The 24,378-nt window shown below is 40.3% G+C and overlaps 1 protein-coding gene across 1 annotated transcript; it reads right to left on the bottom strand.

The window, feature by feature from the left end:
* Positions 1–812: 812 nt before the first annotated feature.
* crlf3 (cytokine receptor-like factor 3) lies at positions 813–23,712 on the bottom strand. Its single transcript, XM_044181656.1, has 9 exons — positions 23,564–23,712; positions 14,362–14,489; positions 9,770–9,977; positions 9,387–9,474; positions 8,998–9,175; positions 8,664–8,892; positions 7,433–7,571; positions 6,987–7,099; positions 813–5,735 (listed from the first exon to the last, which is right to left on the bottom strand). The coding sequence occupies exons 2-9, from the start codon at positions 14,476–14,478 to the stop codon at positions 5,470–5,472; spliced, it is 1,338 nt and encodes a 445-aa protein (XP_044037591.1). The 5' UTR covers positions 14,479–14,489; positions 23,564–23,712; the 3' UTR covers positions 813–5,469.
* Between the last annotated feature and the right edge of the window lie 666 nt (positions 23,713–24,378).

The following is a 24,378-nucleotide window of genomic DNA, read 5'->3' as shown; positions in this document are numbered from 1 at the left end:
AAAGTCGTAACACTGACGTCAACGCGGACATGACAACATGCTAGCATTTCCGGTTTTCAAAACACAATGACCAAACTGAAGCTAAACTAAAAGTTGTTATTTGTTCTCTTGCGGTCACAATTAGAGCTTATAGTTTAAGCTGTTCCTCAGTGGGAACACACAGATATTAATATTCTTTAGAGGTTTCAATAAGGATATTAACTTGCTATCATTTGAAATGAAATATTTAGCTATTTTTTCCACAAAGCTCCAGTAGCAAGCTAGCGCTACATTAAGAACAGGAGAGCTAACGTGTTTAGACCCTCGTCTCCTTAGGTCTGGATTATCTTATCGGTCTTACAATACGAAAGAATATCATTACCAAGTTTAAATATATGTACTATTCCCACTGCATAAAGTGGATTTTGCTCAGTTTGGTCACCGTATTTTGAAAATATTAACTCAAAGTGTTAGCATGCTGTCATATCTGCATTGATTTGATTAACTTAATATGTTGTAGTTTTTTCGTTGAGCATACTGATAGCTAACACCGAAGCTAACTCCACTAGCAAGAAGGCAGATAATAAAATAAGTTTTAAGACAATACAAAACACGTAATTCTGTCTTATGAGAATGAGATATACCGTAAGTGTTAAGCATACCTTCATACAGTACCGTTAACCTAGCTAACAAGAACAGTAAGTACAGTTAACGTGTGTATTTAAACTAGTCTTTACCACCCTCCAGTGGTTACAGAGGGGAACTGCAACAATACATTAAATTAATCAAAGTATCGTCAGTGCAGGACAGCGTACAATAATAATAAAAAGTGATCAGTTTACATGATATGACTTTTATTGAACAAAATATCACAGATGACAGCAGTGGGAACAAATGCAATGCAACGGTTTGACCAGCAGGCGTCGCTGTTTTGACTGCCAAACGCTTTCAAACACACACACACGGTTTGCTTCAGTGTGGTTCAGTTACCAGTTTTCACTCCTTCAGGCAGGAAGAAGAGACAGTCAGGTTGTGTTCACTGGTTTCAGGAAATCTGTACCATCAACTGGACCCATTCAGGGTTCCACTGTCCTCCACAAAGACAAAACACCGACCTCAGATCAGCTGAAAAACGAGGAAACGTCTCTGAAGAACGTTGTTGGTTGGTTGAAATGGAGCTGAGCCCAGAAAGGTTTCTGAAATGTGAATTTTAATTTAAGTCAGTGGTAGCGAATGTGTCCCACGACACCTCAACGACAGTCCACTGAGCGTGCAGGACAAACACAACTGATGGTTATTCTCATTTCAAACTTGCACAAGAAAAACAAACTAACTGTTTGAAAGGCAGAAGGAGCGACGTCAAGAATACTCACTTCTGAAGACTTTCTTCAGTGTTGTATTCTTGCTGACGCGGCTTTTATCCAGACCTTGTTAAAAGCTGAAATCTGCGGTCGGAGCGGATTCACAAATCTTTTTTTTTTTTAACTGATAATGTTGCAGCAGCGTAGAAGCATCATCACTGTTAAAAGGCCTTCATTCCACCAGACAGACCAAAAAATAAAAAGAATAAAAACTGACAGCAGACAAATAAATTTGTGAAAGTAACATAAATATGGTGGACAGCCATAATGGAACATCGTGATGTACCAGCGTTAGAGACACGCCTGCGATTTGTCTTTTCAATCTTTTTGTCACACAGAGGAAAAAAATATTCTACTACAAAGACTGTGTTGCCAAAACAAAACAATAGCTTTGCCGTTAAAGGAATAGTTTGACATTTGGGGATATGCGCTTATATTTGCTTTCCAGCTGAGAGACGAGACGATTGACACCACTCATGTCTGTGTGTTAAGTACGCAGCTGGAGACTGGAGGCGATTAGCTTAGCTTAGCATAAAGACTGGAGGCAGGGGGGAAACAGCTAGCTAACACCTACCAACTAACTCTAAAGCTCACTGATGAACACTTTATCTCGTTTGTTTCATTCGTACAAAAACAAGAACACAAAAAACGATAATTTGTGGTTTTACTGGGAGTTCACGCGCTGGAAGTATTCGTTGGCGGCCGACAGCCGAGTGCAGTGACGTCCCAAAATGTCAAATTATTCCTTTAAAACAAGACACCTCTATCATGAGACTTTATAGTTGTGAGCAGAACAGGATCTTGATAACAGAACAAATAAATAAATGTTTCTCTCAGTGTTCCTGAGCTGCAGTTCTCTGGAAACATGCTGATTTTTGTTTTGCTAACTAGAGCCAAAACGTTCAGTTAACTGACAGAAAGTCGTCGACTATTTTGACGAGTGATTAATGATAGTGAGAACATTTTCAAGTAAAAATGCAGAAAAATTCTCTGGTTCCAGCGAAGATTTGTTGCTTTTCTCTGTTTTATATCGCTTTTAATAGAATATCTTTGTGTTTTTGACTGTTTGATGGACAAAACGAGACATTTGAAGATGTCACCAGAGACATTTCTGACATTTCATAGGTGTAATTAGTTATTTTGATTTATCAAGAATGAAAATAATCATTATTGCAGCCCTAAATCTTTTTTTTTTTTTTACAATATTTTATATGAACACTACGACAGAAGAGGTTAAGTCAGGTCCTCACATTAATCCCACTCTCAGTAACAGCAGCCACATTCAGTAATAAGTCTGTGTGAACTGGACTGAATGAGGCTGATTAGTTCCTCACAGATTTATTAATAACCATCATGTAGCTAACATGCGCACCCTCCCACTAAAACGGCAGGTTTTGTAAATACTGTTAGGATTGTCAATGCAAAAAGCTCAAATTATTCAAAGTTACAGTTTGATTATTTTGACGCCGACCGTTCAGCCGAGAACAAAGTTCATTTCTTCAGCCTTTAGCTCCGTCCGTCCCATCAGATGTAGCTTAAAAAGTCTAAAGCTAAAAAAACAAACACTCAGAAACAAGATAATAACTGATATTTTCACCTATTGAGCAGGTTTTTGCTTCTGCATGGAGACAGTAAAATAGCTTTAGTTGTCTCTAGATTTTGGTTTGACATAACATTGACTTAACTAGCCGGAGCTTTCACCCACATCTATGTTGGGGTTGTTTTTTATTTGTCAAGCTACTATTGAATCCTCAAGTTCAAGATAAATGATGCTCATATTTAGTTTTAAGTTCGTTATTTCAAGATAAAGATTCAGTTGTGACATTAACTCAACATGTGTCATCATCTCCGGATAAAATGCCTCTCAGCATCTCACACCAGGACACAACATGTTCTCTCAAGATGCTTAGAAAATTATATCTGGGTTACAATATTAAAAATTAGGAAGCTGTGATTGTAAGAAAACACTTTATGTTGAGATAATGACATACTTATCTAAAGATAACAGGCCAACAATATAATAAAAAGCTGAGCTGCTGCGGGTGATTCTTCAGAGTTCCCGTGTCATTACCTTTGATGAGACATTGCTTTGCAGTTTTTAGGAGTTTTTTCAGAGTTTTGGGGGCTAAAAGCAGCACAAAGCGTTTTCAGGTTAAAACCTGCAGAACGCCTCTGCTGTGATTCGCAACAGCCAAACTTATCAGCTAACTTCACCTTCTTTTCCCCAAACATTTCTCAAGCTTCTGATTGGCTCAGAGGTCAGGCGAGTCACAAGCCTGTAAGCAAGCTAAACCAACTAAAGTACGAAAGCCACGAAAAAATAATATTACCAGGAAAAATTGAAAGACGACTGGCTTCCATTGAGCTTCGTGTTCTGTGGTTCTCCAAAATAAAACTCCAGACAGACGGATAACACTCGGGCCGGTTTGTGTTTTTGGCGAACTGTCCCTTTAAACTTCCGATGAACAATTTTAGGAGGCAAAGAAAATACAAGACGACGTGTGGCTTTCACAGTGATGGGTTTCTGTTGAGATAAAACAATAACAAAGAGTTTACACCTTTTAAAGAGGCAGATTGTAACGTGTCTGTCTTTACTTTCCTGCTGCGCCACAAAAAAAACAACAACAAAAAAAACAACTTATCTATCATCTTGTGGCCTCCTAGGAACAGTGTGTGTCCTGACAGGCTGCGTACTACGGCTAAATTAAGACGATGCATTGCCAAATACAGCTCTTCCCCACAGCGAGGGAGATGCCAAATAAAAAAAGGCTGTAAACAATGGCCAACCTTGTAAGAAGGCCCGAGGATCCAACTAAAACTAAAAGCCAAGAAGCTGTGATGAACACAATTAATCAATTCTCCAACGTGGCTCCCTGAAGACTGAAGAAGAGCTGGATCACTGCTGCAGCAGGACTGTGGAGGAGATCCACACTGACAGAGGTTTACAGAGAGTCTGGAAAAGTCGGGATCAATCACATTTCCTCCCAGAGAGGCTCCCAGCCACAGTCGGGACGTTTACGTGCACGCGAGAAAACAAGTTGCTCAGAGAAATCAGGTCACAGTGAAAGGAAACTGCTTTTCACCAACTAAAAGCTTTAAACGGGCGTTCAGGTTTCATCCCACTACTCTGTGGTCACAGCAAAACTTTTCCTTCCCCTAAGTCTTTGTCAGGCACATGCGCACATGTTAACAGCTGATTAGAAACCCAGTTACGTATACGTGGCAGAGAAATTGTTTTTCTCCAGGAGAAATCTCGCTGGGGAAATCAGATTTCTCTAATTCCCTACCCCGATTACAGAAACCAGATCTGTTCTATACGTGACGAACTCAGATTACTGCAGAAAGCCGCCAGTAACCAAGTTACTTACTGTAAGTGCATGTAAACACGCTGAATCTGTGCCTCTCAAAGAAACAAGCTGCTGTTTTTGACTAAATAAGCAGAAGTAAAACTGAAAAATGCAGCAGATCAGTTTTTTTTGTTTAAAGATTTGTCTGTAATCCTCATAATCTTGCTTTCTTGCTACAAAAATATTCCCTCTGGAGCTCCATGAACTACAGTTTTAACAAGTTGAATCTCTTTTCCAAACAGAAATGAAACCTGCTTGTGTTGCCAAATTTGGCTCAAAGGTTACGGGGCTTTGTGAAAACGGCTACCATTCTACTTCGCTGTATTCGTCAGGTGCTGTAGCTGCAGGACAGAAGAGTCTGCTGTGTTTTACAAAGTTTTACTTCTACTTCCAGTGCGACCTCGCGCCTGTTGCTTCGTCATTGTGATCTGGTGAAGTCGGCTAACTGTTTTCCAGGACATGCTGATCAGTTGTGTCCCATTTCGCAAGAATTTTCCATGTCTGGAAAGCTCCATGACAGGTTGCATAGGGAACCCTGACCAGCGAATTAGGGACGAATATTGTGTGTAGCTGTTAAAGTGGAAAAACTCATCTGGAAGTTAGTTCTGGGGAGAAATGACTGATTTTTCCCTTCTTTCCAGACCTGTCACCCTGTAAGTGGCTCAGGTTGTGAGAGGAAAAACAACAGAAGAGAAAAGTTTAAAGTCGAGATAACTGAGCTCCTAAACTCCAGCAGATTAAAAGGATCCATTCTGCTCCTTTAAAGTCGAGTGATCGAGCCCTTAAAACACGAGCACTTTCCAGCCGGACTGGACGAAAGAGCAGCCAAAGAAGAGGCAGTCCACCGCCTGGTCCACCAGCCAATCAAACACCACCTCCCGATTCCCCGAGCCGATGGTCACCCTCAGCTTGAAGTTGCCCCCCTCGCTCAGGTTATTGTTGCTGATGGGAAACAGGTTCACCACTTCCATGTCGAAGGTCACGGCGGAGCCCACGGTGATGGCAGGCAGCTGGTTGGTCATCTCTTTGCCGTTGACGAATACAGCACCTGAACATCGATACACAACCGTCACATCACTTCATACGAACACACGTCGCAGTTTTACTGAGCTTTTTAACACCGACAGTGAATGAACTACTCAGATCATTATATTCATGTAAAATCTGAATGTGTAACTCTAGTGGAGCAAAAAAGTAGAACTGAAAGGTAGCTCGGAAGTCTTCTTGCTGACGTACAGCAGCCTGTTGCACTACGTTTAATTGTAGCTTAGTTTGAACATAGTGTGACGTTATAACGCCATAACAAGATAATTACTACTGTGTAGAGTTTTAAACAAACTAAGTTCTGTTTACATTCAGTGTTACCAAAACTGTGTGTGTGAATCCTTGAGGTCAAACAAACGTGTTGAATGCATTTCCTTCCACATAAAACATTTGAAAAGCCAAACATTTTTAAACCTACATGTTTACTGGCCGGCAGTTCTTTCCTGCTTTTCCTGCCGTATTTCTACGTTTTTGGGAGCGATACCGCCACCTCTGGATCAGTGGAATAGTGACCAAAACCACTGCTCCAAAGCGCTACTAAAGACTCCACAGGTGCCTTTTAAGGTGGAACTCTTCAACTTGACTCTGACACCTCACCTGAGCAGGTGTAAGCCACTCCTGATAACATGTTGTCATGTTGGTTGAATGGTAAGGACTACTTTAACAGAGATTTTCTTTAAATATTTACACAGCATTTCCAGCGACAGACTACATCCCTTTACATGAATGAAGACATTGCCACACACACTTGGTGCTGTAATAACTGTACAGTTACAGTTATTTAGATTAAATGAGGGCACGAGTGTGATTTTATGCTGCATTCACTTCAGATGGCAACTGAATCGGAAGTTTTCCAGAGACTTTTGTTTCTGTTATTATTATTTATGACCATATTTATGGGTGATACTGCCATCCTCACCTCGGTAGAAAACATCAAAGTACAACAGAATACATACATATATTACTTTCTCCTTTTTTCCAGCCTATTATAAGTCTCTTAAAATCCGTCACTGCACAAAGTAGAAGGTCACTCTCCGCAACAATGTTTTGATCGACTTAGTAAAGTTGTAGTGTAAGTACAGAACAAAGCTACATGTGTGAAAATAGTTAGTGTTGACTTTACACTCAAACTTAATATCAAACTCAGGTTCAGCCAGATTTTCACGAGATTTGTTCACGATGACAAAACTATAGAATATCGCTGCCTTATCTCTAAAAAACAAACAAAAATGGCACTCCGTCTGTGCCGGCGTACCATTGGTGGAAATGCAGACGGCCTGGTCTCTCTGAAGTGACTCCGCCCCCCTCTGGCTGTCCACACACACGCCCAGACTGTCCCTCCGATCCGTCTGACCTGCTGCAGAGATCCTACACACACACACACACACACACACAAACACATAAAATATAAAACGAAAACACGAGTTAGATGACCGTAAAATTCCAAATCATTTACATAAACAATTCAGGCTAAAAGAAAAGAGTTAGGATTGCAGTTTCATTCATAAAGCTGCTAGAAGTCACCAGACTGTGCACTGATTGATTGTGCTTTAGCTGTAGAGGCACATCCACATCTATAATCTATACAAATATTTAATATTCATTTAATTTGCCAGTTGGAAGGCATACATAAATCTGTAAATATCTGAATTGGTCAGTGTTTCTTTGTGTGTGTGTGTGTGTGTGTGTGTGTGTGCGTACTTGAAGGTCAGCGTCTGGCCACAGAAGTAGGTGGGTGCGTTGGAGTAGAGGACGGGGCAGCGGGTTTGGGAGGAGTCACTGCGCAGAGCGATGTTTCTCCTGCTGCTCAGGATGTAGCCCTCAGTGCCCGGACACCACTCTGGAGGGTGAGAACACACACACACACACACACACACACACACACACACACACACACACACACAGCTTATTACCGAATGTAGTTTTAGGGAGTTATATTGTTTGACCTCTTCTATGAATCAGTGCGAACGTTGATAGTAAAACTCTCTGGGTGTGTGACAGACAGACACAGAGACAGTAGAAATGGATGGATCAGGGGTGGGGGGGGTGCTCACAGTGGGTCTGTATTTGTGTTGCTAGGTAAAGGTTTCAGAATTATATATAGTAAAGATTTAAGACAGACGTGTTGGCACATCTTGTCCCCGTTTTTGATTCTACTGTATTTAACTAAGGAGTGCATGTTCCTTGTATGAGTGCATTCAGTCTCCTTTGCCTCTATACCCCCACCAAACTAGAAGGAAAACTGAAATCAAAAATTGGTCACAAAAGTGGCTGCAATGGGTCGATCCAGGGAGTAAATGCGGTAAAAAAAAAATAATTTGGATGACTGACGCCAGTGGATGCTGGAAAATATGACAGCGAGGTATCGTGATGTGTTGATGTGTATGTGTGTTGCCCTTTTAGAAAACATATGTCAGTGTTTTATTCTTGTAGGTTCAAAACATTTGTAAGTGCGTGCATGTGTGTGCAACAACACCCCTCTAGGAAAATACATTCCCTTGTGCATGTCTACAAATTCATGCTGCAGTTGAATTTTTCAGTGTGATTTTTCCATGCTGTGAGCAAAAAACAAAACAAATTTCTTTCACCTCCATTGTATTAGAGTGGAGGGAGAAATCTTAGACACAGATATCTCAAAGTTAGAACTAATAAAACCAAAACTATCTGCATGGCTAGATACCACGAGAGGTAAATGAGAAATGTGTGTTTGCAAATGATGTTTCGGACACAGACCATTAGATAACAAAATGGGACATCATCATGAGTGTTAGTTTAATCCAGCTGCTAAAAGTTTAGACCCTCTCAAACTCAGCACCTCTGTGGACAACATCAACATGCCTGAGGGTTTCCCCACACTGAGCGTGATCAAGATAATATTTCCACCCCGTGCCGCCCTCCATGGGTCAGATAAGGCAGCTGAGGCTTCACCTACCATGCGGTGCGAGTGTGGTGTATCCTGTCTGTGGGATGCTCCAGGGGCTCCACTCGGTGCGACCCTCCCCGCGGGCGCAGACCCTGAACAGATAATCGGTGTGAGGGTCGAGGTGGAGAACCAGGAACTCACAGTCTCGACCGATGAAGGCGTCCTCATACTGGCTCCCCCCGCTGCCAGACCGCCGGTACTGCAGCCGATAATCTGCTGCTGCAAAGTCCTCATCCACCTGATGCGCACACATAATAATTACAAAGTGTTTTACATTTACATCAACACGTTCACTATGTATGTGAGTATGTTCTCTGTGTTTATGCCACTGCCCCTTGCTGACCTTACACCAACGGACCAGGATGCTGCCCGGTCTCTCCTGCAGCTCGTCGATCTGGACGGGCGGGTGGGAGGAGACGGAGCCGTGGCGGGACACCCGGTCCTTCAGCAGACCCAGCAGGGAGTCGTCGAGCTGGGCTGAAACACACGGCACGTCCACCAACGCTGGTACCTCAGGTAAACTGGAAAACACACAGGACCAGTTAGAAAAGATTTCAACAGAAGGGAATAACAGCACACTGTTAATTTAAAACACCATGAAATACCAAAATTACTGTACAGGACAGATTCACGTGCTTTTTTTGATCATGGAATATTATTGCACACAGCAGGTGATTTGTTTTGCTTAACGGATGGAAACACCTGCAGTCCTACAGAGTGTCCCTGTCCTACCTGTCCAGCTGGATGTGCATGGCCTTCTTGGTGAAACTGCCCAGTTGGTCCTCCTTCTCCCCAAGACCACAACGCAGAGCTGCTTCCCCTGGAGAGACAGAGACAGAGGCTATATTTAACACATCTATGGCACATCGTGGCACGAGATCTCGTCACACCCCTAAATAATTGCAGAGGTGACAGCTGAAAGTGTCTTGTTTTGCTTGACCAACAGTCCAAAGAACCCAAGGAATATATTTTACTATCACATAACAACAGCTGTGGCTAACAAGTAGAAAACAAGTATTCCTTTGCTCCTTCCTGAAAAAAAAGAAAGAAGAATTGTTCTGCAGATGGTGTCTGTCGAACAGCAGACATGTAAACGTTGTATTTCAGGGACCCACCCTCTCTCAGCAGCTCGTCAGCCTGGCCCACCCCGTGCTCAATGAGGCTCTGGCAGTCATCTAGCGGTTTGACGCTGTCTGCCTCGATGACGTCCACCTCGGCCAGCAGGGTGGCCAATCGCTCTGTCAGCAACCGACTCGCTGCCGCCTGCAGCTCCACAAAGTGCCGCCGGAGGGCCTCGCGGGCCTGACCCGAGCTGCCCCGGACCTAAGGAACACAGAAAAGAGGTTTCTTTGAAAAGAGTGTTGGCTGTTATTAAGCATCTTTACATTTATGTAATTTCACACCTTCACAGTACAACCACAGTCCAGGTATGTACAGACTGATACTGCAGGAGTCATTACTTCAGTACTAAAATACATCTCATTTTGTATCAGTATCTATTAAATGGTATTGACTACAACATCTAGCTGAGGGGTCTAGGGAAGGCAATACCAGTCACTGGTGCCAGTCAGCACGTTTGTAGATCACAATGAAAGTTGTTACAGACAGGTTTCCTGTTCACAAACAATCGAGGAGGCCATGCAGACAACATGCTGTCACAATGTCATGATAGCTTATATTTTGACATTTTCAGAAAAATAATCCAATTTGCTGGAAAACAATAAAATAATGTGATAACTAATGGCTATACTATACTTATGTATAGTTTTATTTTTTAAAAAGGCTCAGTAATTTCCTAAAACAGCTGCTCCCTGTAGTTTTTAGCAAACCAACAGGAGGAAGTAGTGCATTTGTTGGGGACTATTTTCAGCGGCGGATGAATCCACAAGTGGTGCTCTAGTGAGTGTTTGGGGCAGCAGGACGGTGTGTGTGGGACTGAGTCAGAATAAACTACAGTGTGTGTGTTCATGGTGATGAAGGAACATGTTACCCAGTGCAACAGTGCGGCTCACTGATGTGTTTTTAATAGTTTCTGGACAACAGTGGAGGAAGATATAGTACAATATATCAGGCTTTGCATACACAGACAACACTACTACTACTACTACTACTACTACTGAGCCTTATACCATACTGACTACCTTCACTGACAAGTAGCTTGTCAGGAAGCTTGCTGGTTTACCATCAGCGGTAGAGGTCATGTTTCAGTTCCTCTTTGCATAACATACTTTTCTACACACACACACACACACACACACACACACACACGGGCCCAAGCATTTCACAATGAGTATACAGACAGAGCGATAGGGAGATAGCAGGAAACGGAAGGCTGATTGACAACTGCTGCACTGATAAAGCAGGAACAGTATGACTATGAGAATGGAAAGACACACTGTTTTTTTTTTTTGCCAGAATATACACTGAATTGTGTGTGTGTGTGTGTGTGTGTGTGTGTGTGTGTGTGTGTGTGTGTGTGTGTGTGTGTGTGTGTGTGTGTGTGTGTGTGTTGAGCAGACACAGGACATTTTCCACTGGAGACATCGCATCACTTCCTGACGACTATCAGTACGACACAGACAACCAATGATCAATATTTGGGGGTTCGTAAAATAATACTCAAACTAAAAATATGACCAGACATCATCAAACAATTTGTCAAACAAGGGGAGGTGATCATCCAACATCAGGCGAATGTTTGGACGACTCCTCTTCCAGGACAAGATGCTGCAGTGATAGTATTGTCTGAGTTTTCAAACACACACACACACACATGTTGCGCTTTCTTGTTCTCATTGTATGTGTGTGTGAGTACTTGTACTGAAACACGTTTTGTACCTACAGAGCGAGGACATTTTTGGAAAGTGAGGACATTTTGGCCGGTCCTCACAACTTCAAAAGGGCTGTTAGAAGGTTAAGACTTGGTTTTAAGGGTTAGGTTAGAATTAGGTTATGGTTACAGTGAGGGTGAGGGTTAGGGGCTAGGGAATGCATTATGTTAATGACGGTCCTCACAAAGATAGAAGTACAAGGATGTGGTGTGTAATGTTTCCTGGATTCCATTAGTCTGGTAATGAGCCATCCCTGCTGTTGGAAAGAAGGGGGTTATGGGAAAGAAACACCACCACATACTCGATCTAAGACAATGTTTGATGGGACAGCTGGGAATCTGGGATTGGGCGGAGGGAAACTTATTGTGTGTGTGAGACATTTAAAGAGCACTTTTTACTTTACTTAATATACATCTCCATACAAAATCAATAAATAGTCACTGGCTGCGGATTGGAAAAAGTACTGTAAAAAAGCTAGGTGCATTATGAAATTATATTATTATATATAAAGGTTGAAGTAGGATTGCACCACTAAGGACTTTTAAGGACCATACAACACACCGAAGTGTAAAAACAATAATTGGTGGTGGTTTTACTTCTAGTCATCGTTGACGATCATACTCCAGGAAGTCACTGCACCCGGACAGGAAACGGTCACGCACATAAGCCCCCGTAAAAACACAAATGAGATACGCCGTGTTAATTAGTGAGCTTTAGAGGTGCTGGTAGGTGGATTTTATTACCTTCAGACAGAGCAAGGCTAGCTGTTTCCAGTCTTTATGCTTAGCTAAGCTGCTGGGTGTAGCTTCACATTTAGCATACAGATATAAGAGTTGCATCTATCTTTTGATATAACTCTCGACAAGAAAGCGAATAAGTGTCGAAATAATCCTTCATATGCCAATCGCTACTGACTGACGTTGTGAAAACATCACAGAAAGCCCAGTATGTAAGCTAAAAACCAAAATGGCTAACAGTCTGAACAACGAACAAAAACATTCATTCAAATTTGGTTTTACAACAATCTAAAGGTCATCTGTATTGTATTTGTTTTGACAGGGGAGTCACCTGATCACGACTCTGTCTGGGAGGGAGAGAGGACGACTACTTACTCTTTTCCCTTTGGACATTTACTCTAAGAGGATTTACGCTTTTCACATTCTCTTTCAAGATCATCTCACTTTTTTTTTAAATGTATTTATTTTTTGTTGCTCACTGTGTGTAAACAAACCTTTACCTTTTCAATAAGATAAACTTTTGAGGAATCAATAAATGTGTTAAAACATTTCTGATGAACAGACAACTTTATTATTTTTAATGAAAAGACAGTACGTCTTTAGATTTCCTGACATTCAAGTACATCTGTGTTCGTGTGCTGCAGTTTTAGATTGTGCCACAGGGGCGTGATAAAGCTTTTCTTCACGTATTAGTCACTTAAAATGACATAAAACGACAACAACTCTCCATAAACATCTATTCAAGTGTCAAGTACTGCCGCAAAACTGTGTTACTGGAACAAACATGAATATAGCTCATATCTGCCTCGAGGAGAAACCCAAACAGCAGCGTTTTTTTCCTGGAAGACTAAAAGTCTGTAGCCAGGACAGCAGCCGAAAAATGTTGGACGGACGAAAAATGGAGAGACAGCTTTGCTATTCTTAGATCCTTCCCAATAGTGGGGAGACTAAATAAATAAATAAATGCTAACATTCAGCATTCCAGCGTTCTCCTATTAATATGCAACAGTCGGCATATTAACAACTATTAGATTTTAACAACCTGATGTCTGGTGGCATGGATATATTAGCATTCTAAAGTTAGCATATTAGCAGACGCACAGTTAGCGTCACTTGTATGACCGAGCCATTCATTAGTCGCGAAATATTTCACTCTGGATCAAAGTGTTGCACTATAGACAAACATGCTGACATCAACACAGCAGTGACTGTACTAACTGTACTAAGTGACTAATACGGCTGAGTATCAAACCTCAATACTTTTTGGTACAGACCAAAATGTGTCGAAAACTGTCAAGTTGACATCCAAATTCTGAACAGATCCGCAGTCTTGTTTACTTATTATTTAATCAGATATTTACTCATTTTAAAAGACAGTCAATTTTTAGACAGAACCTTATTTAGACAAAGTTCTTTATGATGTTCGTTTAGCATTTGAGTTGGCTTGAAGATTGGCTTTATTTCTGACATTAAAAACACGTTCACATTCCTCAAAGGAAAGTACTGAACAAAGTATAATTTAACTATGGTATCCCATAAATCCTAATATAAAAAAAAAATAAAAAATTAAATGATACCCAGCCATAGTGCCTGTAGTGAAGATAATATATTTATGCATCCAAAACAAAACCCAATAAATGATTTTCAATTTCACTGTGTATAAACAATTATTGATAAATTAAAATGAGTCTGAGCTTTATGTTTTTGCACAAGAATCTGGCCCGGTCCCTCTCCTCTCTTTCTCCTCCTTCATCTCTCCTCTAAGGCTTGCTGTCTGTCCATAGCAACAGGAAACAGCAGCATTGTTTACTGTGAGCAGCTGGAGGGGTAAATCTAGACAGCAGGAGGAAGGAAGAGATAACAGCGAGAGAGAGAGATATACTCTCCTGGGATTGTGTTGGGTCAGGGGCTAACACACCTCACACTGCCCTGGTCCGGTTGAGTTCATTTGAGTGTGTAAAACAGACAAAGATGGCAGTCAGGGAGGAAAATCCATCATACCTCATGAGGACAACATTGTAACATGAGACATTTTTTCTTAACAAAAGAAGTGAAGACTCTAAAAGAAGTGAAGACTCTGGCCTGTTGTAGTCTATTTTAAATCTGTATATGTGTAGGGGTGTGAACAGACTGCGGTACCTGTTTGCGGGCCTGGTTGAGGCCATGCAGACGCTGCTGGAGTTCACTACGGTAGTTCTGGGCCGCCTCGATGCTTTCTTTCGCCTCCTGCAGCAGCAAGTCCACCTCCACAGACATCCTCCCGCCTCCTGACACGCACAAGAGCAGAATATTTACAAAACACAACCAAGATGCAGCACAACCTGAAACCAGACACAAATAAACTCACATACTGCAGCCGATTCAGAACGCTGCTGCTCGCTAAGACCAAGAAAGTGAATCACATCCAGTTCTGAGGTCTTTACACTGGTTTCCTGTCGGTCAAAGGAAGTGATTTTAAAATACTGCTGTTGGTTTATAAAGCACTGAATGGTTTAGGGCCAAAATACATTTCTGATCTTCTGCTACGTTATGAACCAACCAAGACCTCTCAGGTGGTCTGGGACCAGGTCTGCTTCCTGCCCCCAGAGTCTAAAATAAACCTGGAGAAGCAGCGATCAGTTTTTATGCTCCACATATCTGGAACAAACTGCTGCAACTCTCAGTTCTTTTAAATCAAGGCTGAAGACTTTTCTGTTTGTAAATCAAATAATGATTCATTTCTTACACTGCACTGTAACTTTTACTCTCCTGTTTTATCTTGTTTTTATTTTAAAGGGTTTTTTAAGTGTATTTAAATGTCTTTTTATATTGCCCTATGTTGCTTTTATGTTTTATGCAAAGCACTTTGAATTGCCTTGTTGTTGAAATGTGCTATACAGGTAAACTTTCCCTGCTGTACTGTATTAACTTGGAGTATTAACCTGTATTAACTCTCTGCTATTTTCTTGTTTTTAAGATTGTTCTTTGTTTAAAAATCACACACATAAATGTGGAAACAGCAAAGCAGCAAAGAAAACTGTTGACAGCGTATTCTGTGGATTATCCCGAGTAACAGGGACATCCCAAAATAAATTTCATTCACCTCTACTGTACTGGGCTGGCAGCAGATAAAACTATCGGCATCAGAGAGCACTAGAAGTTAGGTGATAAAATATGTTTCTTTAATTTGGGTGAACCAACCCCTTAAGAAAATGCATGATTAAAAAAGCATTAATCCCAGTGGTGCAACAAGAGTAATTCAGATTTAGATCTTTGAATTAGAAAGTATCAGTATAAAACGTTCGTGTTTGACTACAGGGTATAAAATAAACAGCCTGATCAGACTAGATTGCTATTTCGTGTTCACTACTATGTGATGATGTTGGTTCAAAGGTCTGGAACCAGGCTGGTGTACAAAAACATGCAATATGATGCATTTCTTTGAGGGTAACCTATGGTATCAATTACAAATCAATTAATACCTTTTCAATTAAATACCAATACCGTCATACTCTGACATCTGTCTCCCCACTTTTCAACACTGTTTTATAGAAATGACCTTTATATACTATTTATTTGCAACAGGAAAAACATCTAGGATCAGACGAAATGCAACCAAAATAACATTTTATGTTGTTTTTTTTAACAAAATAATCTTTCTTTTCCTACAATATCCATTCTTGAAATACAATATCCACTGATAACAACTACCTAAATCATGATTAATATTTTTTATGGCTACCTTTAGGCACTCACAGCACTTGGATAAGGTTTGAGAAAGATCTAACACGAGTTGTGTTTACTGTACTAACATTCAACTAAAAACCACAAACTTTCCCTAACCTTCGGCGTCAAAGTCTGGCATCCACCACCCGGCCCGACCACCTCCCTACAACTTGTGTGTGGCACTTTGTTCCTTCCAAAAACATTTTTGCCAGTGAACATGATCCAGGCAGCAATTACATTAGCCTCAAAATGTATTCGGCAAAACAAATAAGTAGTCTGCGTATGTAATTTCAGGGTTGTATTGACGTGTTTGAGGCTGAAGTCTGTCCTTGCAAAAATAATGTCGTTCTTTGCAGAAGTGTTTTAGTGTAGATAACTGTTGGAAATATCTAAATTAATCAAACTGAAGTGAATCAAATTGTGGACAGAATGTGACATTTTATAATGAATTCAACTTTTGCTGAAAGAATCAAACTGAATAGCTGAATTAGGATAATCAATAACCTGCATCCTCCACCACAAAAACTACAAGGTACAACACAGCATGCAGAGCACTTTGACTGACGGATGTGAGGCAACAAGAAAACCACTTCCTATCGCTACCAGCTAGCAACCAACCTCCCAGTCAGTAAACAATGCTACTAGCCTAGTGTGGGATTAAACTGATACTGACCTTTAAATACAGTTTGGATAAGGCATGCTCAGCGTGGCAGATCCTGATTTTACGTGAACCTGTTTATTTTACTGTTTATTTTATTGCTTTTCTGTACAACATAAACCTTCTTTGCAAAAATAAAAACACAAAATGGGTGCACTTATTATACAATACTGACCCCAGAATACACTCAGTGATAAAGTCAGCCCAGCAGGTTATCTAAAGTCAGTTTAATAAGCTCCTTCCTGTGACCTTAGCATCTAATATCAAAGATCGCTAAAATAATGCTGCTGCTCTGCTGCGTTTGGTTATTTCGCCTGCATGTTAATGTTAAAGCCGTTCGGTGTGGGGGAACACTGATAGCACTGAACAAAGTAACATCAACATGTAGAGTTCATCTAGTTTTAAAACAACAGTTCTGTCAGCTGTAACATCAGTGTTAATGTCACCGCAGTCGCAAACACAATCGCATACGACTGGTTCTAAAAGTTTTTTCTACAGCAACATGAACAGACAGAAACTCACAGAAACACTTTTCCAACAGTATATACAACTAAATTCATTAAATTAGTAAAGCCAGAGTACTTCTCACTGGTTTTAACTGATAAAACTCAAATATTTCCTGCTACATACTTCTGAAATATTCATTGCAAAGTAAAATCAGTCTGGGTTCAAGAAAGACAGCGGAACAAAAGGCGCTGCAACGTCACACTGTAACTGCATCATTTCACTTTCAAATTAGGGTGTTGAAAGCAAACTTTCATTAAATCATAGCGTGAAATATACAAATATATTGCTAACACACTTATTTGAAGTTGATTGCACCATCATACCCAGAAACTCTGACTGAAATATTGACTTTAAATTGATATTAAAAATGCAGGGCAAACACAGCATGCAGACAGAACGAAACTGAAGATGAGATGAATTTCCTTTTACACTACCTTAAATGTCTTCCTGCCAAAGCAGTCTATTTTTGGTGCGAGAATCAAGGGGACTCCAACAGATCATTTTCTTTATCAATAAATCTGTTGACTGGGTTTTTTAATGAATTGATTAATCATTTAGCCCATCACAATTTCCCACAGCCTAAGAAGAAATCTTCAAATCGCATTTTCTGTCAGATTAACAGGCCAAAACCCAAAGATATTTAATTTACTATGATATAAAACTATTAACATTTGAGAAGCTGGAACAAGCAATTGTTTTGCATTTGTGCTTGATAAATGACTTAAATGATTAATCAATTATTAAAATAGTTTATTTTCGTTTCAGCTCTGCTGCCGATGTCATTGCTGACGCTGACCCAGTGTATCGAATCAGTGCATCCCTAATTATCACGTTTCCACCGAAAATTACATAGAAGCATTTTGAATTTTCATCTCAAAAGGTTTATTTCAGTTGGCAAGATTGTGGATTTGTCATTTAATTCATTCTATAGCAGTCCTTTATGGTACTTTTTTAATATCAATATCACTTTCTCAATGAGTTCTTCATCAAATTTCCCCAAAGATACACAAAATATGACAAAATACGAAGTAACCAACAACCAGTAACATCAAACTCATTCCTGGCCACATATGATTGTGCTGTAAATATAGGCTAATATAAGATAATGTATGATGGTAGAAATAAGCTTCCTAATAGGGCTGGGCGATGTGACGGTAAATACTGTGCGACTGTAGAAATGTGTCCACTGGTTTCCACCGCGGGAGCTATCCCTTAGTGTCTCCGCTGCGTATTCAGGGCGGGTTATGTAGCAAGCACCACAGAGCGCCACAGGAAGTCATTCCTGCCTGTGGCCATCAGACTCTTTAACTCCTCCCTCTAAGTGTCAGTCTGTTTGACCCGAAGTCACTAAACTGGACATTGATCATTAACATCTCTGCAATACTTGAGATAATTGTGCAATATTCTGTGTTAATACTCCTGTGCAATATACTCTTTTCAGTTTAAAATTCCCTATTTATTGATATTGATATTTATTCATACCGTCTCATTATAATCTTAATAAGCTACACTTAACTTGACAGCTGTTACCTTATACCGTATTATTATCTTCAACCGGTAAACCCACTTTGTACTTCACACTTATTTTATACTTATACCCACTTGGTACTTAATTTATTTTCTGACCTGTATTATAGTGTATTATATTTTTTGCTTAGTGCTTCTCTTCCTGTGTGCACTGACGTGACAGTGAGCTGCTGTAACAAAAGAGTTTCCCCTCGGGGATCAATAAAGTATTTCTGATTCTGATTTCTGAAATCGGGGCTGGATTCTCGCATGATCTCGTGATTCTCGCGCGATCTCGCGTATCGAGCTGACAGTGATTTGGGCAGCAGGACTGCTTAGCACAGTCGGTGGCGGTAACGCACCTCTGAGCTGGTTTGCCAGCCGCCACGGAAGAAGAGAGTGACAAGAAAACATGGAGGAGGAGAGTGAAATTATAAATACAGAGCAGGAAGAGTTGTTTTTTGTTTGTATGGACGTTCCAATCAAAAGAAGAAAATAATCAAATGCGATGAAGTACGGTACGGTTATTTTAACCATTTCTTAATAATATAACGTTACCGTGACATAAAATTACATATACCATGATAGAAGATTTTGGCCATATCACACACCCTGCTTCCTAATAGAAAACAAGGCTCACTTCAATCTTCAGATGGTTAAGGCTTAAAAGTAACTTTCTTTTCTCTACATCCTCCTCAGAGCTGAAAGCAGTGACACAACCTGGTTCTTCTGCTGCGGTCGGCCACGCTTCCTCTACAGCATCTTAAGAGGAAGTCACTATCGGGCCCGATGCTTCTGCCGCATACAGTACACACAGAAACATCACGCCGCCCAGGAGGGCATCTTCCATTACACTATGGGAAATGTAGCATCGCAGCATTAAATCCATAATGAGTTCATGCAAGCTCTGCATGACATAGGGCCATGAAAACAACTATCTATAGGATAAATACAGTTATCCACCATCTTATAACTTTTACTTGCCATCTATACGGTAATTAACAACTTTTAACAGCCCACCGATCACAAGATGTGATTTCACCCTCTTATCACTACTTGAGCTTTCCCACAGCAAAGCACTGCAGATTTATAACAGTTTTATGAACAAAGCACAACCTTTTGTAAATATCAAAACTATGCACCAGAAGGTTATGTAGGCTATGCACACGAAAATATTATATTTTTGTCATATTGCTATAGGAATATTTTGTCATTTTGGAAGATTTGCTTGTTTGGGTCTTATCCAGAATCTGACGTAGGGCTGCAGATTAATCTGACAATTATTATTTCTAATGCATTTCTATTTTTATTTTCTAAAATCCAAAGTTGCCGCATTCAAGTTGTTTGTTTTGTCCGACTAACAGTCCAAAACTCAAAGATTTTCTGATATAAAACACAGAGTAGAAGCAAATTCTGCCAATTGAGAAGCTAGAAGCAATGAATGTTTGGCTGTTTTGCTTGCTAAATGAGTTAAAAGATTAATCAATTATCAAAATAGCTGCTGTATAACTTTATCTCAGTCAACTTATCGATAAATCAACTAATCGTTTCAGCTCTAGTCAGATAAGATGATCAGTTTCATCTCTGTGTGTCAGAAACAGAGATACTGTAGGCTAGGTCCTGGACGTTTTAGTTTAGCTTAGCACAAAGACTGGAAGCAGGGGGAAACTGCTAGCGATTCCAACAACTCCAAACTTATTTATTTTATGTATCTTGTTAACATGCCAGTCACCAATCCATCCAAGAGTCAGTTGGGTTTAGTTAGCAGTAGAGTTAAGGTCGAGCTGAAACCAAAATGTTTTGTTTTTACATTTTTATTTCTACACCTGCTCAGTAAACAAGATACAACATGGAAATCAGGCAGGTGGAGTTGTTGGAAGGTGGAATTTTTCCTCTTGTTTTGATGCCGCTACGTTAGCCCCCTCCTTCTCCCTGCTTCCAGTCTTTGCAGTATCTCTACACTGGACACACAGACATGAAACTGATAGTGCTGAAATGATCAGAAGATTTAATCAATTTTGATAACTGATTAATCATAAAAGTAATCTATTAAGCAAAAGCTTGCGGGTCCCAGCTTCTCAAATATGAGGACTTGCAGATTTCTCTGCTTCATTTCTTTGTAAATGGAATATCTTTGGGTTTTCAAATGTTGGTCAGAAAGAAAAGCAATTTGAAGACATCACCTTGGGCTCTGGGAAACTGTGAGCATTTTCACTACTTTCGGACATTTTATAGACTAAACGATTGATTGAAGGATTAATTGTGTTGGCCAGGATTTCTCTACCACTTTGAACTGTGCCAGTATAAACTATAGAGAGATGAAATTGTCCTAATGGAATGATATATTACGCAGACTTTACCAAAAATGTTTCATCCTAAATTAGACCGTACATGTAGACTGTAGGGCTGCAACTAACAATAGTCAAAATGAAATGTCCAAAAAGTGTGAAAATGCCCACTGCGATTTCCCAGAGCCCAAGGGGACAACCTCAAATGTCTTCTTTTGTCGGTCAACGGGTCAAAAACCCAAAGATATTTCATTTACTGTCGTACATGGCAAAGCATCCTCACGTTTGAGAATCTGGAACCAGCAGATGTTTGGCATTTTTGGCTGAAAAGTGACGGAAACAAGTTCATCGATTATCAAAATATTTGCGGATTAATTTTATTTAGAAAAACAAACTAAATTAAATCGACTAATTGTTTCGGCTCTAAGATACTGTCCATCATAGAATTTGTTGTTTAGTGAAAGTCCTTAAATGGACCTATATTTATTGTCACAGAACATTTTGATCAATTCAGTTTTATTTATACAGCGCCAATTCATAACAGAAGTTATCTCATGGCACTTTTCCTACAGAGCAGGTCTAGACCGAACTCTTTATAATAATATTATTTACAGAGACCCAACAAATCCCACCACGAGCAAGCACTTGGCGAGACAGTGGCAAGAAATCAGATCCCACAACCAATAAACTGATCTACTGTTACACACCGCACCAAACAAAACTCCAGTATTTGTATTTATACACACATGAATGCAAATGTAGAGCTACAGAATTATGCAGGAATGCGCTCGCTCTGACATAAACAGCATTCACACAGGTCCTCCCCTCACTCGGACTCCCTTCGTTCTGCTAACAAACTGCCCAGAACCCTTTAGTCCAGCCATTAACAACCAACCACAACATAGATTTTCTTCTTCATCCTCTAAAAAAGGGTGCTGGCCCTCTCTCTCTCTCTCTCTTTAATCCTGTGGTTTATAATCCTTCTTTCTCTCCTAAAACCTACTAAAGACTCACAGTGAATGCTGGGCACATTGCAAAGCAAACATCAAGCTGGTTTTCCTATAACGCAGAAAATCTCTTGTCTATATGATACGGGTGTGGCTAGAAACAAACTGAAATCTCCTTTGTCTTTATTACTTGCGCGCTTCTGATGTAAACGTACAGCCAGGGAGTCGTCAGCAGTGTGCTTTTCAGAGTATTTAGGTCAACCTGAGTGAAATGATGTCCTACTGTCCCGCTTTCACACGTCTGTCAGACTGTTTACGGTGTCAGAAATATGTGCTTCCTAAAAATGTAGTGACACAAACCTGCCTGGGGAGGGGGGAAAAATAGGCTTAAAGAAACTTTGCATGAGGCGAGAAAAGCCATATGTTTGATATAACCGCATATTTCGGTCAAAATCCAACACTAGAGGTAATAAATATTAAATGATGAAACAGACTTTATAAAAAGGTTATGTTGCACTGCTTGTTTATTCTGGTTCGTCATTCTGTGGTTTAATATTCTTCTTACATGAGCATACTGGCTGCTACTTCAAAGTTTATGAGATGCTGTATTTGGAGCATTTAACATTTTTGTAACAGTATTCTCATGCTACTAACTTGACAACCTACAGACGTACAAAAGGTAATAATAACAACACAAATTACACTTTGTTTTGATGTTGGTAAGCACTTGAATGCTTCAGAGTGTTTTCACCCAATTTGAATTTTACAAGTTTCATATTTCAATAAATGCCATCAGCATGGACAAAATGTAATGCATGCTGCACATGCTCTGACTAACAAGAAAGTTATGTAAGGCACTCAAGTGCAAACCCACATTATTATTATTAGAGTAGACCACTGACATGAAGAGACAACAGGAGACAACTGACATGTCTAAACTCGCTCACAGCAACTTCCGTATTTTGTTGTTATTTTCATCGAGTTAAACCTTCGCCCACCGGCATTTGGGCTGCCCTGTAGTCTTATTTAGAAGTCCATAAATTAAAATTAATAATTACATAATTCACGCTGCCTAATTTCTCATATTTTCATGTTGGAATATCACGAGGAGGCAGGTAGGCGGATCTAGTCCTGACGATCTTGGCTTATCTGGCGTGTGCAGAGAGCTACTGCCAAACTCCATTAAGAAATCTCGTATTTTAAAAGTCGACGCTACTGTCAGCAAACCCAGATACACCACAGCGATAGAAGTAAGAGTTTTCCTCAATAAATAATGTATTTAAGTAAATTCGGCGTGGAAGCTGTTCACTAAGCAACATCTTTATCCATGAAATGTCATCTTCAATAGATGGGTCACGGTGTATTTTGGTGGAAGAAGATGATGACAATAACTAGCAAAAAAAGTTGTCAGCATCAGCTGTACATGAGACTGAAAGAGTGCTACCGGGGTAGTGTAGAGTTGATTTAATAAGTTAAAGGCACTATTTGCCAGTTAGCGAGACGACATTGCCGCATTTTTAATGGAGTTTGTCGTCAACTTCTCTCAATGACGTTAATGTTACAAGACAGGAGGAAAGTTGTTGCTAGCTTGTGGCCAAAAGACAATGAACCTCGGATCATGCTTGGGAGAGCAAACACAAACACTCCCATTAACTACGACAGAAAACAACGGCTAATCGGTGAAATTAAAACTCTCCCTTCTCGTGCGGAGAAAAAGTTTTCAAACGTACCTGTTTTAGTGCTTTCTGGTGGCCATTTCGTCCCGAAAGTTGTGAATCAACTCGTAGCCGCCCTCACACCACCGCTAGATCTGCCGAAGTTATGCTCAAGTCCAAAAATGACACTTCCGAGGCTTTAGGCACAACAGCCAATCACAGACAAGATAACTTCGATAGACAAGGACATCAGCCAATTGGATTGAGATATGCTACGTAATCCCCTCCCTAATCAACCGACCCCTCAGATCAAGTGGAACTGATGAAATTAGTTGATGTGTCCAAATCTGCACGGTACTGTGGTGTTTGTGGCTACTGTGCACGTTTATGTTGTACACTGTAGTATTTTATATGCAGCGCCTTAAAAAGAAAAAATCTAAATTAATGTATTAATGCATTCACTTTAAAAAAAAAAAACAAAACAGAATTTAGATCCATTCACATAGCCTGAAGGAACACATCATAGCAAAAATAAAAAGTCGCCCGAAGCACGATGTAAACAGCTCGGGTCTCAGGTGGGATGGTGGACTCTGTGTGGAGCGACGTCGCTCTCTGTTGGTTGCAGTGGATACAGCACTGCAGCGTGCAGGCCTGGCTGCTTTACTTTCTAAGATTTGGCTTCACTCCTGCAAAGAAGCCGATCAAACTCTGCCTTAATAACTAGCTTGTATGTTGCATTCAGGGGCTTTTATTTTGTGAAAACAAGGCGCAGTGAGTCGAAGCGGTTGAATAAAGGCAGGTAACAATCTTGGCCAAACACATCGGTACCCAGATCCATTCTTTCTTATCAGAAATACTTTATTATTAGTATTTATTACATTATCTTTACC

This window comes from Siniperca chuatsi, linkage group LG21 (genome assembly GCF_020085105.1).
Source record: "Siniperca chuatsi isolate FFG_IHB_CAS linkage group LG21, ASM2008510v1, whole genome shotgun sequence".
In the NCBI taxonomy this organism is placed as follows: Eukaryota; Metazoa; Chordata; class Actinopteri; order Centrarchiformes; family Sinipercidae; genus Siniperca; species Siniperca chuatsi.
The sequence above is the reverse complement of the archived record's forward strand: the minus strand, read 5'-3'. Positions and strand labels throughout refer to the sequence as shown.